The following is a 17727-nucleotide window of genomic DNA, read 5'->3' as shown; positions in this document are numbered from 1 at the left end:
GCACCTGCTTTCTCTGGTCTGGAGGCAGATGGTACACCATAAAAATAAAAGTCATAGGGAAAACATACAGAAAGATATTCCCTTTAAAACCCTTAAGGAGCTTCTTTTTCCTAAAATCTAATACTATAAATATACATGTTTATGTTAATATCTTAGCTTAGAATTTGGGAACTTGAGGCAGGGGCATTAAAAAAAGTTTCCTTAGCCTGATTCATATGCATGCGTTCACATATTTCCATAGAATGGGAAAACGGCCTTTAGCTTATTAGCACCTAAACAGGGCAGTTTATTTCTGGAATTCTAACAAGTAGCCTACACAGCAGCAGCTGTTGTCCTATCCTTCAATATTACCACTAACTGCATCACTATTAAGTTCTTTTCCAGTAACTAAGACACTAGTAGGTGGGTGTCTGAGTCAGCTCGAGCTGCTATAACAAAATCTCACAAACTTGGTGGCTTTAACAACAGGAAATTATTTTTCACAGTTCTGGAGCCTGGGAAGCCATAGATCAAGGTGCCGGCAACTCAGCTGACCTGTGAGTGTCCTCTTTCTGCCTTGCAGACAGCTGCCTTCTTGCCACGTCCTCACAACCAGAAAGAAAGTGAGCCCTGGTGTCTTCCTGTTCTCATAAGAACACCAATTCCATCATCGTGGAGATCCCACCCTCATGAGCTCACCTACACCTGATTACCTCCCAGAGGCCCCACCTCCAAAGAGCATCGCATGGGGGTTAGGGCTTCAACACAGGAATTTTGGAGAGATACAATCATCCAGTCCATAACAATGACATCACTTCATTTATAGCTGTAGGATGTGTATAGGTGATCCGGGCTGTGATAAATATGGTTTTCCACCATAATTATTTAGGATGGTGCTTCTCAAACTTTCGGTGCATCAGAATCCCCTGCAGCTTCTTATAACAAAGGTTTCTTGGCCTGAGCACCAGAGATTCTGACTTAGCAGGTCTGGGATGGGATCTGAGAATCTGCATTTCTATCAAGCTCCCAGGCGATGCTGACTTTATCTGTGTGAGGCCCACACTCTGAGAACTGCTGATATAGGGATTCCTTCTGGAATGCTACTATCAGTTATCATATTTGTACTGGCTTCTCAACAAATAACCATTTTACGCGGAACACATTTGAAACGCTGCACTTACATACAATAGGGCTTCATAAGCAGATGGATAGATCTGCTGAGGGGAGATTGTCTACGCTGTGAGCATGCAGGGAGAGTCGATTAATGCTGTATGTTTGATTAGCTACTGTGTGGCTCCACAGATCACCAGGATTTCCAAGGTCTACTGACATCTTATCCTTAGTAATTTTTATCTCAAAATTTACATTTAGCCTCAAGTTGCTGGATTCTGCGATCTTACATCTATAAGCACACTGCAATATTTTGAACCGATACCCAATTTTGACAAAAGCTTAATACAAAGCACCTGAGCAATGATTAGTATTTATGTTCATTTGTCCTATAATCACACTTGGTTAAATTTTCAAGGATGGCTCTGTCCATGCTTGAAATTTTCAAATAGCCCCTAATTTTAAGATTCACTGCAAGTACACTTTGGAATGTAAACATACCTTATTTAGCTTTATAAAATAATCCAGCCCAGCTTCCAAGGGGTTTGTATCGCAGTTCATCTAAAAGGGAAGCACACATTTTTTTTTTTAAGATTTTGTTTTCCAATCACCTCTACACCCAGTGTGGGGCTTGAACTCACAACCACTAGATCCAGAGTCACATGTTCTACTGACTGAGCCAGCCAGGAGCCCCCCGAAAATATCCATTTTAAATCTTAGATGAGTGAAAATCATTTCAGTAACATCACCTTCCTATGTTATTTTTTTAGGGAAGAGAAACACTTTTGGATTTTGAACATAGATTCTGAAAGGAAAGTTATAGACTGGTCTTTAAAGTAATTTTTTAATCTAAAATTGAAATGTAGCCTGTCAGCAAATATTATCTATCATTTGAGTAGCATATTAGATCCTAAAATTCAGTTTGTTCCTGTGGCTCTTTTACTGACAAAAATATCTGAAAGACACCACAACATGCTGTTCCTCTCCGAAATGACTTTAATATGCTTTTATTTAATCGTTTTACATAGCTAGGTTTTGAAAAGTTATTAGGTAATTTACTTATTTTACAATTAGCCAGGAATCAGGACAGGTGGAAGAGAAAGCAGGTGGTAGCAAAGTGGCTTCAGTAGAGTTCAGGAACGATACTGACTCTCAGCCCTGTCATATGTGGTCGAGTAATTACAATACACTTTAAGTGGAAGCTAAAGCCACTCTTTGGGACCCAAGTCACTGGGTTTTGTTTGTTTTGTCATTGTTTCCTTTTGTACCAAGAGAACAGTCTCAAGTCCATGAAAGGTAGCCAAACTTTTTAAAAAGACAACATAGCACTCATATAAACGAGATGAGTAATATAAACTTGTTTCATAGGATGTCAAATTTGATCAATTTGAGCAACTCTAAACTTCTCTTTTATCTGCTCAAAATTTCAGAATCTTCTCCAGGAAAGAAATGAAAGCACCGAGACTGCTAGCGACCGCTAGAGGGCGCGCAGGCGCCGCCGGGAAGGCGGGGAAGCTGGGGGTGCGGGGGTGCTGGGGGAGCTGGGCGGGGGCGGGGGGGGGCGGGGGGGGGGGGGGGGGGCGGGTAACGCGGGAGGGCTGCGAGGGGCGGGGGTGCTGCGGGAGGCGAGGGGTGCTGGGGGTGCTGGGAGTGCTGGGGTGCTGGGCGGGGGTGCTGGCGGGGGCGACACGGGAGCGCTGCGGGGGGCGGGGGGGATGCGGGGGGCGAGGGGTGCTGGGGTGCTGGGGGTGCTGGGCGGGGTCGACGCGGGAGGGCTGCGGGAGGCGGAGGGTGCTGGGCGGGGGGGGACGCGGGAGGGCTGCGGGGGGCGAGGGGTGCTGGGCGGGGGGGTGCTGGGCGCGGGGGGCGCGGGAGGGCTGAGGGGGCGAGGGGTGCTGGGGTCTGGGTAGGGGTGCTGGGCGGCGGGGGGGACGCGGGAGCGCTGCGGAGGGCGAGGGGTGCTGGGGGTGCTGGGCGGGGGGTGCTGGGCGGGGGGACTCGGGAGGGCTGCGGGGGGCGAGGGGTGCTGGGGGTGCTGGCGGGGGGGACGCGGGAGGCTGCGGGGGCGAGGGTGCTGGGGGTGCTGGGTGGGGGTGCTGGCGGGGGGGGGACGCGGGAGGGCTGCGGAAGGCGAGGGATGCTGGGGGTGCTGGGTGGGGGGTGCTGGGCGGGGGGACGGGAGGGCTGCGGGGGGCGAGGGGTGCTGGGGGTGCTGGGTGGGGGTTGGGCGGGGGGGGACGCGGGAGGGCTGCGGGGGGCGGGGTGCTGGGGGTGCTGGGGGGGGTGCTGGGGGGGGGGGGACGCGGGAGGGCTGCGGGGGCGAGGGTGCTGGGGGTGCGGTGGGGGTGCTGGGCGGGGGAGCGGGAGGGCTGCGGGGGGCGAGAGGTGCTGGGGGTGCTGGGTGGGGGTGCTGGGGGGGGGACGCGGGAGGGCTGCGGGGGGCGAGGGGTTGGGGGTGCTGGGTGGGGGGGTGCTGGGCGGGGGGGACGCGGGAGGGCTGCGGGGGGCGAGGGGTGCTGGGGTGCTGGGTGGGGGGTGCTGGGCGGGGGGGGACGCGGGAGGGCTGCGGGGGGGCGAGGGGTGCTGGGGGTGCTGGGTGGGGGTTGCTGGCGGGGGGGGGACGCGGGAGGGCTGCGGGGGGCGAGGGGTGCTGGGCGGGGGTTGCTGGCGGGGGGGGACGCGGGAGGGCTGCGGGGGGCGAGGGGTGCTGGGGGTGCTGGGTGGGGGGTGCGCGGGGGGGGGGCGCGGGAGGGCTGCGGGGGGCGAGGGGTGCTGGGGTGCTGGGTGGGGGGTGCTGGGGCGGGGGGGTACGCGGGAGGGCTGCGGGGGGCGAGGGGTTGCTGGGGGTGCTGGGTGGGGGGTGCTGGGCGGGGGGGGACGCGGGAGGGCTGCGGGGGGCGAGGGGTGCTGGGGGTGCTGGGCGGGGGTTGCTGGCGGGGGGGGGACGCGGGAGGGCTGCGGGGGGCGAGGGGTGCTGGGGGTGCTGGGCGGGGGGTGCTGGGCGGGGTGGGGGGGGACAGGGCCAGCTCTCCAGCTCTGGCCCGGGCCTGCGGGCGCCGCCGGCCCCCCCCCTCACCCCCCCCCCGGGGGCTCAGCGCCCCTCCAGGCCTGCCGCCCCCCCAGAGCCCAGGCGGCCCAGCGGCTCCAGGAGGCCGCCCCGCCCCGCCCCGCCTCAGCCACACCCGCTCGGTTGTGATTTCCCCCAAAGGTGCAAGACGGAAGCGGGCTGGGCGGCACACGCGGGAAGAACCTGAGGGGCAGCCGCCAACACTGGGGGCCCCCCGCCCCCCCTGCGGAGATGCTGCCGGGGCCCTGCGCCCCCGGGGGAGCCCAGCAGGGTGAACGGGGTCGTAGTTCCCCCGACTTTCAACTGGGAAATGAATGAAGGGGGGAAACATCTTCCCCTAACGAAAGAGTCATCTCACAACACGGAATTTCTCTGACAGCCAGAGCCGGTGTTAACGCGCTTAGAACGAGCCCTTATGCAAAACTCAGATACAATACAGAAAATTTGGGTGAAGACGCTGGCGTTTCAAACCTCTGACCCCCAGGCTCTGAAAGCCTTCTCCAGTCTTAGGGCGTTCAAGGCGTACGTCCCGAAGTTGTCGATTCCCTCCTCCTGGCCTGCGTCCATGACAATGTCATAAAGGGCCGCAGAATCTTCTCGCCTATGGTACAGCTCCCAGCCCAGCTCACCTGCAACAAACCCACAAGGACCACACTAGGCAAGACCAGTGATGATGAGGCCTAACGGGCATTAGCTAAGACACGTAAAGAAACGGAGAGAGTCCACTTACAAAACAGGGACACGGCTGAGTTTTAAAAGATGAGTTCACAAAAAAGTTGCAACAAACTCCTGCTACTCCAAAGACACTGCTGTATCCCACGGGCGGTGGGTCGTGCCCCATCCTGTCTCCCACAGGGTGGTATCTAGGATACCTCCTCTCACCACGCAGAAAGATGTTAATACAGGAATTAACCTGCACTCTTGACCTCAGCTTCATGATGCTAAGCGAGTCATCAGCATGGCATAGTTAATCACGGTCAGGGTTTTTAGAGACCTGGGTGGCTTAGTGAGTTAAGCGGCCTCTTAGCTTCAGCTCAGGTCTTGATCTCAGGGTCCTGGAACGGAGCCCCAGGTCAGGCTCTGTGCTCATCAGGGAGGCTGCTTGTGGATTCTCTCCCTCTCCCTTAGCACCCCGCCCCCGCCATGCTCTCTCTCGAATAAACAAATCTTTATTTTAAAAAAGAAGAAAGAAAGAAACCTCAATTCCCACTCATTACCCTCAAATCACAAGGCTTAAAAATATAAGCAACTGACAATTATTCAAATGGTCTTCAGTGTGGGACAGCATTTATCTCTAATACTCTTCTTCCCCACTTTTATTCACCATTAGAGCTGTGGGCAAAGACCAAAGGAAATGAAACCCAACTCAAATAGTTGGTTTATTACTTATTCCGCTTATGTTTTATTCTAGTCACCATTTTGCCAAGGTCAGGTGAAAGGACAGGGAAGTGTACAGCGGAAGCCCAGGGAGGAACTTTAGCCTTCATACTCTATGTACGTTCTCCTCGTTCCCTTGTTGAGGGCTGACGGTGATCGGTTTCTCCAGGACACTGCCAGAACCTGAGTCACATGTAACTGAAGGGATGCCTGAGCACCGAGGACTCTTTCTATGAAAGAACAAGGAGGGCTAGAGGGAAGTTGGAAGTGAGCTCACGGCACCAAGGCGGACTGAGAAGCATTCATTCATCTCTATTTCAAATACCTTCTATGCACAAGGTTAGGTGCTATATGAAGACTTCCCTAAAAGAGCCTTAGTGGTAATGCTTTAAGAGAAGGGCCTGATACATTTAAGAGATTATTATGAGAGATTCCATGAGAGACCATCTTGAATGTTGCTAGATAGAGTCAGGCTGGCCTGAATAGGCTGTCAAGCCTTCCAACTATTCTACAGCTGGCCTCTTCCAACTTTTTAATCCACCCTTCCAACTAGTAAGCAGCTATGGGATTAAAACAACAATTGGAAATCTGGGAAATGACCCTCCCAGACTAGGAGGGAAGAGCCAGAATTATTGTAAGAGTTGGACAGGAGGAAATCTTCCTCTAAAGTTATCCTGACAAGACTATGTGTGTGCGCACACATGTGTGTATGTGTGCACGCACCTGTGAGTGTGTGTGTGCACAGGCGTATATGCATGTGCACATGTTCATTTGTGCTAGCTTCTTTTAAATTTTAGAGACTTTCTCTTAAATTTTAGAAAATTGTTTTCCAGTTCTTACCAGTATAAGATATCCTAATAGCAGTGACAGGAATGTCTGAAACATTTAGAGACTTGGTTTGAAGAAACTTGAAAACATCATCACTAAGATCTTCAGCAGTCAGTTTCTGCAGAACCTTCCTTGCATGGGGCCCTGCAATACCAAGGACTCCAAGCTCATCGGTTATGTTTTTAATTTCAACATCATATCCACCGTTGACTGCCTCTTCTTCAATCCATCTGCATTTGAGTCATAAACATTGTGTTAAATCTTGCTTGAATAATGCATGGTGGTAACATATTAATTCTCGGAAGACATGCTCTGTGTCTAGAATTACCAGGAAGCCCCAAGAGTGTCATCTCATATAATAACCTAATTTTTTAAGTTGAGGAAACTGAGTCCCAGAGATGTTAAGTGATTCTCTTTAAACCACTCACTTATAAATTTGGGGATAATTTTTCATAGTACAGAAGGATCCTTCAATTTAAATAGGCTCTGCCACATAATTCTTTCCAACAGTGACAGCCCTATTGCATTTAAACTAATGATTCAATCTTCAAAAATTAATTTAAACTCAAATTTTCTCTAATACCTATACACGGAAGGCACATTTGTGCTGCTACAGGTTAATAATGTGCCTGCCACCAGACACTTAATTGCTTTGACAATCACAAGGAAATGATAAAAACTCTAAAGACTAGTTTCAATTCCTAAGGCTTGATGAGTTATTGGAACCCAGTTTTAGGGTTTGTTTATCATTTACTGAGCAGTCCCTGGAGCTACATAAAATGATCATCTGGATTTACCAAAGCTAAGCTACTAAGATACATCTTGGGTTGGAGGATATAATTCGCATCATTTTACAACCATAGTGAGAATTTCAGAGTACAACATTTATTAAACAATAACATTCCAAATGTTTTTGGAATGCTAAAGACTACAGATTTTATAGTAGACTAAATCATAGACCAAAGATTCACGTGAAGGATTGTCTTGGCAAGTCAACGATTTAAATCTTGCAGTGGGCCAGAGAGCACAAAGCATCAAAAAGGAAGATGATAACCCCAGGTAGGCAGCTTACTCAAATGTACTGAACATGGGCATCAGAATCAAAAGGACTGGCTTAAGCAAGTTACTCTAACTCAATCTTCAGTTTTCTCATATGAAAGTGGGATTATAGACCTTGCAGATATATCTATTAGAATTAATTAAGATAATGTCTAAAAAGAGTTCTGACACATTGGTGTTATCTAATAATTGGGAATTAATATTATTAGAACCAATAAACCCTATGGATGGACTACCTTTTGAGGAAGTGGGGACAGGGTCCCCACTTCAAATAATTTCCTATAAAAGATATGAAGTTTATTTGAAATGAAAAGGTTTAAGAATTAAAGTTGTAAATTCAACTCTTGGTAAAAGAAAATTTCACTGTAAGATTGAGTCAATACCTAATCAATATAAAATTTTCTTATTAGGTGTGCACTTACCTAAGATCATGAAGTTCTGATCCAGAACCAGTTATTAGTAAGAACTCCCCAGGAGTTTGGTGAGAAACAGTCAACTCAGCATACACTCGACCTTTCGGCGTCAACATGTGACTTATATTTGTAAAACCCACCTATGCAAAACAATTTAAAATTACCTCAGGATGAAATAAAAATTTTACATATTCTTTTAACACAACATGGAAATAAAAATGCAACTGTCAACAATGAAAAAAATCTGAATCTTATCATTTGTATCAATTGTGTGAACTATTTTTAAACCTAAACACAAAATTAATTTTGAAGTTCTTGGTTTAAATGATCATTATAACTATTCGTCATAAAAAGTACACTTCAGTGAATTTTGCAGTCCCCTATTGACACAATTTAGCAAAGTCATAAGGTCCTTGGATGATAATTTGTTCAACAAAAATTTAAATTAGAAAATTAGTTAGAATATTCATGGTCGGGTGAGGAATTCCAGCATTCATACAGGAATCATTAGGCGGACTAAAGTAACATGCTAATTATGCTAATTGAAAAAAAAATAAGAGGACAAAGAATTAAGCAGGCCAAAATCCTGAACCTTGTACCCGTATAAGGTTATTTACCTTTGGAATGACATTTGCAAAGAGATGGTCCAACAATCTAACAGAGTCTTGGCCTTTGATGTTAAACTTGCCAAAGGGAGACAGGTCAATAACCCCTACTTTTTGCATAACCTGTTTATACTCAGATCCTACAGGCTCAAACCAGTTTGTGCGGCGAAAACTGGGCCTGAAACACAATATTTGTCATAAAATAACTCATTCATTTTCAAAAAATTACAGAATATTTATTAAATGCTATTAATCAGGAAATCCCATGGGGGGGGTACCAACCTAAAGTTCTGTTGTGTGAATCATACACATATGGTAGAAACTGATTTTTGTTGTTGTTGTTTCTTTTTTTTTTTTTTAAGATTTTATTTATTCATTCATGAGAGACACAGAGAGATAGAGAGAGAGGCAGAGACACAGGCAGAGGGAGAAGCAGGCTCCATCCAGGGAGCCCGACGTGGGACTCGATCACGGGTCCCCAGGATCACGCCCTGGGCTGAAGACGACACCAAGCCGCTGCGCCACTGGGGCTGCCCTAGAAACTGATTTTTTAAAGTTACTCTTCTATTCCTTTGACCCATTTTACAGTGAATGAAGTAGAATTAATTAACTAGAAATTAAGATAGGACATATGGGCTCTCAAATCTGGAAGAAAGCATAGAAATCTACCAGTCCTGAGGTTTTCAACCTTGATGCATATTAGAATTGCTTGGGTGGGACGCCTAGGTGGCTCAGCAGTTGAACGCCTGCCTTTGGCTCAGGGCCTGATCCCAGGATCCAGGATCGAGTCCTGTGTCGGGCTCCTTGCATGGAGCCTGCTTCTCCCTCTGCCTGTGTCTCTGCCTTTCTCTCTCTCTCTCTCTCTCTCTGCCTCTCTCATGAATAAATAAATAAAATCTTAAAAAAAAAAAAAAAAAGAATCACCTGGGGAGCATTTAAAAAATACCAAATCTTTTTTGGACCTAATTAAATCAGAATGTAGTGAGGTAGAGCTATCTTGTCCAGTGCTTCTCAAACACTGATGCAACTACAAATCACTTCCACTTGTTAAAACGCAGATTCTAATACAGCAGGTCTGGGTTGGGACCCTATATTGTGCATCCTAACAGCATCCCAAGTGATGCTTATGCTGTTGGTCCACACCTAGAATAAGCAAGGACCTGGTCCAACATCTTCATGTTTTAGAGAAAAGGCACAAGGTGATTTCCAAGGCTTTTGCCTAAGTAAATGACAGAGCTTGGGCTGGAACAAAAGTCTACTGGCTCATTTAGGGTCCTTTCTACCTGACAAAGTCATCTTCTAATGTGGTATTTTAAATGCAGAGCAGAATATTGTCTGCTAATGAGTTTTTGGCTGTTAATTATTAAAATAAAAGAAACAGGTCAGATCCAAAGACCAAAGGTGATCTGGCTTCTACCCGAGTCATTTAGAAAAAAATGAACCAGTGTTTTGCCCCCAGATATTGTAGGCTGTCTACTGAGCCCAAATTCATTAATCAACAACTGAGCCTCTACTATGCTTTCTACCATTTCTACCATTTGGATCTGGTCTTAAAGTAGACATCAAAACCTATTTAAATAAGCAAAATGACAAGACCAAAAAAAAAAAGAGGTAACAATTTCTAGATTTTTAAAAAAGATTTTCATTTATTTTTGAGAGAGAAGGAGAGATCAAAAGAGAGAGCTGGAGCTGGGGGAGGAGCAGAGGCAGAGGGAGAAGCACAATCCCCGCTGAGCAGGGAGCCTGATGTAGGGCTCGATCCCAGGACCCTGGGATCACGAGCCAAGCTGAAGGCACTTAACTAATTGAGCCACCCAGGAGCCCCACAATTTCTAGATTTGCTATTTGTTTTCTCTTGGTTTATGAATTCTTATGAGAAAAAATACATAATCACTATTAATCCCAAATGACAACAATGGCATATAATCCAAATACAACAATGACAACAACTTTAGAGGAATTCGGAGAATTGTTTTAGTGACATGGTTTATGCTTTAGCTTAATGTAAAATGCTAAGTAAACGATCTTTCCCCCTAATTTATCAACAGTACGTATAGTTTGCATGACTCAGTGCACACACATTTGAAAGATGTTGCTATGAGCTCTTCCTTGATAAACAGGAAATCCATATATTTTTAAAAATTTTTTTATTTATCCATGAGAGACACAGAGAGAGGCAGAGGCAGGCAGAGGGAGAAGCAGGCTCCCTGCGGGGAGCCTGACAGGGGGCTCGATCCCAGGACCACGGGATCACGCCCCGAGCCGAAGGCAGACACACAACCACAGAACCACCCAGGTGCCCAAAAATCCATGTTTTCATACTATTTCCATATGATGTGATTTGAGCAAGCATCCCAAACCAGGACGCATCTTTAGGAGCCAACTGAAGCCATGTAGGGGTTTAGAGGGGATGGGGAAGGGTCCCCTGAGCTCCTGGAAAAATGCCAAGTGGAGGCTTCACCTGAGCTGGCTGTAGGACTCTGAAAGCCACATGGGGCCTAGATGCGAACCAATATCACGTGGGAAAGATTAATGCTTCCACTGCCAGAAAATAATTTTTATAGGAAAGGCTCAATGCTCTTTGGAATGGGGTGAAGTGACTTGGGGAGGGGGAGTAGCATTTCTCTTGTCCCTCCATTCTATCTCTAAAATTTCATTCTACATTCAGAGCCACAGGCAGGTTACGGCATTTGCTTACCTGTACTGAGTGTCCTGACCCGGTTTGTAGAACCAGTGTGGCTGCTCCCAGCCTGCATGAAACCCCATGGAACACTTAGACTCCAGGGTTTTATAAAGCCCACTGACTCGCTGAGTTGGTCTCCCCGCAAATCGTTCTTCTTTAGGATAACCAACTGAAAGAGGAAAATTAGTACCTAAATAGCATATAACCAAAACTATAAACAACTTTGAAGGGAATCAGAAAATAGAAAACTCAGTTCTTAACATCCAGCAGCATTTATTTATGAAATTTATGTAAAAGATAGTAACTACAGGGTCTCCTGGGTGGCTTAGCGGTTGAGCATTTGCCTTTGGCTCAGGGTGTGATCCCAGAGTCCCAGGATCGAGTCCCACATCGGGCTCCTTGTGAGGAGCCTGCTTCTCCCTCTGCCTGTGTCTCTGCTTCTTTCTCTCTTTCTATCTCATGAATAAATAAATAAAATCTTTTTAAAAAAATAAATGAAGTCTTAACTTAAAAAAAAAAGATAGTAATTACACTTTTGTCGTGACCATTTCACAATGTATACAAATGTCAAGTATGTTGTAGACCCGAAAGTAACAATATCATATGTCAACCACACTGCAATTTAAAAAATTATGTAAAGAGTGCTTGGGCAGCTCAGTCAGTCAAGCGACGGACTCCTAGTATCAGCTCAGATCATGATCTCAGGGTCCTGAGTTTCAGCCCCAAGTCCAGCTCTGGGCTTAGTGCATGTCTGCTTGGGGTTCTCTCTCCCTCTGTCCCTCCCCACTTGTCTCTCTCTCCTTCTGTCTAAAATAAATAAATAAATATTTTTAAAAATTATGTAAAAAAAGCCAAATGGTCATTTATATTACTGTCCAAGGATAAAGTAAAAGCAGGTTTAGAACTTAAAATCGCTGACGCACTCTACAAATCAAATATACACATTCATATAGATTCTTTGTCATGTCTTAAAGTCATAATGCTTAAAGATTTTTTACTCAATTCATTTGATAAACAGAGAGAGAACAAGCAGTGGTAGAGGCAGAGGGAAAAGGAGAAGCAGACTCCCCGCCGAGCTGGGAGCCCAACACGGGGCTCCATCCCAGGACCTAGAGATCACGCCCTGAGCAGAAGGCAGATGCTTAACAATCTGAGCCACCAGGCACCCCAAAGCCATCATGCTTATGAGAACCCCTAAGTACTCCTACCACGACGCACAGAATAACAAGCATCCAAACTCAGAGGCACTGCAAGTCGATTCTGTACCCACTTTGTAGACAGCGGTGAACCCGCACTTTACCGATATTGTTGAATCCATAGGACTCTCTTGCTTTGGCCTCAGTGTACTGAGTAGTTGTCCATTTGCCATAGCGATTGGGATCCAATTCTATGAGGTCAAATGGAGGCTCTCCATGCAGGATCCAGTCACTGAGGTATTTCCCTACCCCACCAGCGTGGATTATGCCGTACCTTTCAAATACAGAGATGAATATACTGTTATTAACATACATAGTTTTCAAATAATGGGACCCATCCAACTATTTTACAGGTCTGCCAAGTTGGAGTGTTCTGTGCTACTTAGAACCCTCAACAACATAATGTTTATACTATAGTTTTTTTCCTTAAAAATACATATTTAGGCATAAAAGAAGCTAGTTTGCACCCATAGTTTCAAGAGATGCATACCTGCAAAATAGCTTACGATTCTCAGCTAGGAGAGATGCTCACTTTAGGAAAATGGAAGAAAGGAACAAAAGAGGAAGACTTAGTTGTTATCTTATCAGCCCTCTGGAGCTAGGATTATCTTGACTGATAGGAGCCTTGCAGGAGAAACTGTACACTGCAGAGTGGCACATCCTTCTCTTCTCAGCCTCAGTTTAGCTCAGGTAACCTTGGGCTATGACCTCTGGGCAGGAACCTGGAACCTTTCTCTTAGAAGCATTCAGAGGAAGAGGCACTTACCCAGGGACTTGTGGGGAAGGGAGGGAAAAGAACATCCCCTTATGTTTTGCAACAAATAGGTCACTTGGTGGCAAGGGTAGGCTTGTTTTCTAGTTCTATATGAAGATGCTTTAAAACCAAGAACATGACTGTGGCAAATAATCTGATATGAGATGAAGGAATCACAGTTTACCATTGGCCCTATGCAGTTAGTTCTACACACTCACTCTTGTCTAATGAAGGACTCTCCTGTAGGTTTATCTGAGGTTTAAGTCAAGAGAAGCTTCTGAGTAATTGGACGAACAGAAAGGCATTGGGGGATGACCAAGAAAAGGAGCTACATGAGCAGATCTGAAGATACAAGAAATTCCGGTACCCAGAATGACCACAGTCTAACAGCAGGAATCACTCTAAGAGCTTGAGAGGACCTTAGCAAAGACTGTAAATGTTAACTAACTTTTCTCACAAGATACCAGTTTTGCTATCTTATAAAAAATGAATGATTGAGGTGCCTGGGTGGCTGAGTTGGTTAAGTGGCTGCCTTTGGCTCATGTCATGATCCCAGGGTCCTGGGATCAAGCCCCACATCAGGCTCCCCACTCAGTGGGCAGCCTGCTTCTCCCTCTCCACTGCTTGTGCTCTCTCATGTTTTCTCTCTCTCAAATAAATAAATAAAATCTATTTAAAAATGACTAAACCGGGCAGCCCGGGTGGCTCAGTGGTTTAGCGCCACCTTCAGCCCGGGGCCTGATCCTGAAGACCCTGGATCAAGTCCCACATCGGGCTCCCTGCATGGAGCCTGCTTCTCCCTCTGCCTGTGTCTCTGTCTCTGTCTCTCTCTCTCTCTTTCTCTGTGTGTCTCCCATGAATAAATAAAAAAAAAAAATCTTTAAAAAAAATGACTAAACTTATGAGGATATTTCTCAAGTAAAATAAAAAGGCAACAATTTATACTTCTCTGAATCTTCTAAAAAAGAGACATGGGTCACCTAAATCACCCATAAACAAGTTCAGTAAATTTCAAGAATGCAATAAAAATTATTAAATATATGCTTAAAATTCATTTTACCAGGTGCAGGTAGGATATATAAAAAGCTGTCATTTTTGAAAGCTAGATATACTCTTTATAAGATCTGAATTTGTGTAAAGTCTTATTGACATTTATTGAGTGCTTGCTCTTTGCCAGGCATTGTTTCCAGCTAATATGTACCAGCTGATTTATTATTTAACAATTTTATTTTCCCAATGGGAAAGTCAGCCCCCACATAGGGGTTGAATAAGGTCACACAGTAATGAAGAGCAGATTCAGGATACACACTCAGACATTTGACCCCAGTGTACACTTCCTATTACTGGACTTTACTTCTTCAGTGTTTCTCAATTTTTTTCAACCAAGACATACATGACAGACAGTATTCTCATTCTTGACAGACTCTGAGCAAAGCCAGGACTGTGCTTTGGTTTCCTTTGGTCTCACTGCTACACCATAATGTTCTCTCCCTATTACTGTGTATGAGCTAACAAATGGGGCAGAGTGCTGTTAATTGGAGATAATTCTGAATCAAGTCTAATTTATTTTCAAATAGTAAATCCTTTACAAACATCAGTTCCCTAACCATTAACAAGTTATATATAAAATGCCATACAACTGAGTGTTATGAAACATCTATTGAGAGCCTCTGGCTTACTAGCTAAAAATAAGCATGGAGTAAGAGAGATCTGGGTATAATTTTTCTTCTGCTGGTATTAGCTGTGTGACCTTGGACAAATTTTGTAACCACCCTGAGCTTTAGTCTTCTTTTGTGCACACTTTCTTTATGGTGCTGGTGGTGAATTCATTGACATGGCATTGAAAAGCACATAGTAGGCAAGCAATACATGGTGGCTGTTGAGCTCTTATATAACCAACAACAGAGTATGCCTAAGCCCAGTTGATAAGATTTTCACAAGGAACTAATGTATGAAGTGGAAGTGGAAGGGAACTTGATGAGGAAAGGGAATTAGGTTCTCCTGTTGCTAGCATTAATCTACAAAGCCCACTACTTCTAAATGGCCCAGCTACTATGCTTTTTGAGTGTTTGCGTCTGCTTTTTATGATAGCTCTGTTAAACTGTCAGATGTTATATCTTGTAGCACTCTCTCCTTCTTAAATTTGCTGTTTACAATCTGTTCGAAGCCAAGAAAAACTACATTCAATTCAATATAATCCAATCTAGGGATGCCTGAGTGGCTCAGTGGTTGAGCGCCTGCCTTTGGCTCAGGGCGTGACCCCGGGGTCCTGGGATCGAGTCCCACATCGGGCTCCTTGCAGGGAGCCTGCTTCTCCCTCTGCCTGGGTCTCTGCCCTCCTCTCTGTGTCTCTCATGAATAAATAAATAAAATCTTTTAAAAGAAAAGTAAACAACTACTCTATCTGCTTGTTCAGGATGTTTCCGATCATCTATATATAATTTCATGTTTATCTCTTTAAGATCCACACAGGTTTACAACACCAAATAATCTGGCCCTGTCAGCCCAGCTGCGTCCCTCTGGATGAAAAACTCCTTCCCCAGCTTCTAAAAGAAGCAGGCTACACTACCCATATGGTCGGAAAGTGGCACCTGGGAATGTACCGGAAAGAATGCCTTCCAACCCGCCGAGGATTTGATACTTACTTTGGTAATGGAAATGCACATGTTCGTTTTACAACTTAGCCGAGCTGCAACCATCTCATAAAACACACCCCAATGTAATCAAATGAAATAACTGGAAACTTGAACACAGAATGAATCAGCCAGCACTGCTGTGGGCAGCTTCCTAGGACCACCTCCACGCCCGGCTCTGCTCAGCGCACAGTGGGCAGCCGCCACAGGGGGCACTTCCCTTTGCCAACATATTAAATAGTGTGCTCAGGGTGTGATCCCAGGGCCCTGGGATCGAGTTCTGCATCAGGCTACCCCATGGGGGAGCCTGTTTCTCCCTCTGCCTATCTCTCTGCCTCTCTATGTCTTTCATGAATAAAAAAGTCTTAAAAATATATATATAATCCAAACTATTAAACATTTGGGGGGCATGGGTTAGTCACCTAAAAGCAGAAAACCTTATTAGAATTGTGACTAAACAAAAGTAAAACAACTTTGACTGAGAGTGCTCTGCAAGTAAGGTAAAAGAGCACTGGCAGGGATCCCTGGGTGGCGCAGCGGTTTGGCGCCTGCCTTTGGCCCAGGGACGCGATCCTGGAGACCCGGGATCGAATCCCACGTCGGGCTCCCGGTGCATGGAGCCTGCTTCTCCCTCTGCCTGTGTCTCTGCCTCTCTCTCTCTCTCTCTCTCTCTCTCTCTGTGACTATCATAAATAAAAATTAAAAAAAAAAAAAGAGCACTGGCATATATGTAGACAGTTTGCAAATTACCCAAATTCTCTGAACTGATTGTACTAGAATTACAGACAACAATGAAATGCAGATCCTAGGCCCCTATCCAGACCACTGAATCAGAAGCTATAGGATCAATAGCTATAGCTATTCCCAAATGTCTGGGAATCTGTTTGCTTATTGGTTTTCTGACTCAACACAACTTCACGGGTTCTCCTGACAAATAGGAATTTCACAGATAGGATGTAAAGAAGGATGAAACACATGCAAGTGACTAATCACAAGGCTGTGATTGTTTTTTTAAAAGATTTTTATTTATTTATTTATTTATTTATTCATGAGAGATACAGAGAGAGAGAGAGAGAGAGAGAGAGAGAGAGAGAGGCAGAGACACAGGCAGAGAGAGAAGCAGGCTCCATGCAGGGAGCCCGACATGGGACTCGATCCCAGGTCTCCAGGATCACGCCCTGGACTGAAGGCGGTGCTAAACCGTTGAGCCACCCGGGTTGTCCCTGTGATTGTTTTTTAACATGCCCATTGGATGATTCTGCTGCTCAGCCAGGCATGAAAACCACTGGCCTCCAGAACCAGGGAATGGATCACTGATGTAAGCCAGGAGAGGCAGCCAAGGTGAGCATTCCATATTACATAAGAAATGTCTTAGCAATCTTAACTTTTAGATAACAAGAAGTCCTTTTCAGTTCAGACCAAATCTGTCAGAGAGTGAGGCACTTTGCCTGTCCCCCACCTGTCATCTTTCCTATCTACATTTCAATGTCTACAATCAGAGCAGGATTGCAATCTCAGCCCCATGCAAGTAGATACAATTTCTAGGTAATCAGTAACTGGTATTCTAAAGAATGCACTTCCTAATTTCCTTGGCAGGAAATAGGCAATAGGAAAGAACAATCTTCCACAAATGGTGCTTGCCCAAGAGAATGAAGTTGGACCCCTACCTCACATTTCATACAAAAATTAACTCAAAATTGATCAAAGATTTAAATGTAGGAATTAAAATTATAAAAATCTTAGAAGAAAACATAGTTTATGAAATTGGATTAGAAAATGATTTCTTAGATATGGTACTAGAACTACATGCTAAAAAAGAAAAAAAACACATTCTAGACTTCATCAAAATTTAAAACTTTCATGCTTCAGTGGACACTATCAAGAAAATGAAAAGATGACCCATAGAATGGGAGAAAAAATTTGCAAATCATGTATCTGATAAAGGTCCTGTATCTAGAGTATATAAAGAACTCCTCAACCTAACAATAACAATACAAATAATTTGTTAAAAGACTTATTAGAG

The 17727-nt window shown here is 45.3% G+C and overlaps 1 protein-coding gene across 3 annotated transcripts in view; it reads right to left on the bottom strand.

Annotated features, from left to right (window-relative positions):
* Positions 1-17727, bottom strand: part of DMGDH (dimethylglycine dehydrogenase) — a 65883-nt gene that overhangs the window by 24493 nt on the left and 23663 nt on the right. For 2 of the 3 annotated variants that reach the window (XM_038532477.1, XM_038532476.1), the window contains exons 8-14: positions 12422-12591; positions 11137-11290; positions 8451-8616; positions 7843-7973; positions 6374-6591; positions 4628-4785; positions 1591-1650 (exon numbers count right to left, since the gene is read on the bottom strand). In XM_038532477.1, coding sequence (XP_038388405.1) covers positions 1591-1650; positions 4628-4785; positions 6374-6591; positions 7843-7973; positions 8451-8616; positions 11137-11290; positions 12422-12591 — 1057 coding nt within the window. The remainder of the gene's footprint in view (positions 1-1590; positions 1651-4627; positions 4786-6373; positions 6592-7842; positions 7974-8450; positions 8617-11136; positions 11291-12421; positions 12592-17727) is intronic. The other variant, XM_038532478.1, reaches the window with a different exon arrangement.

Source organism: Canis lupus, chromosome 3 (genome assembly GCF_011100685.1).
Source record: "Canis lupus familiaris isolate Mischka breed German Shepherd chromosome 3, alternate assembly UU_Cfam_GSD_1.0, whole genome shotgun sequence".
Taxonomy (NCBI): Eukaryota; Metazoa; Chordata; class Mammalia; order Carnivora; family Canidae; genus Canis; species Canis lupus.
The sequence above is the reverse complement of the archived record's forward strand: the minus strand, read 5'-3'. Positions and strand labels throughout refer to the sequence as shown.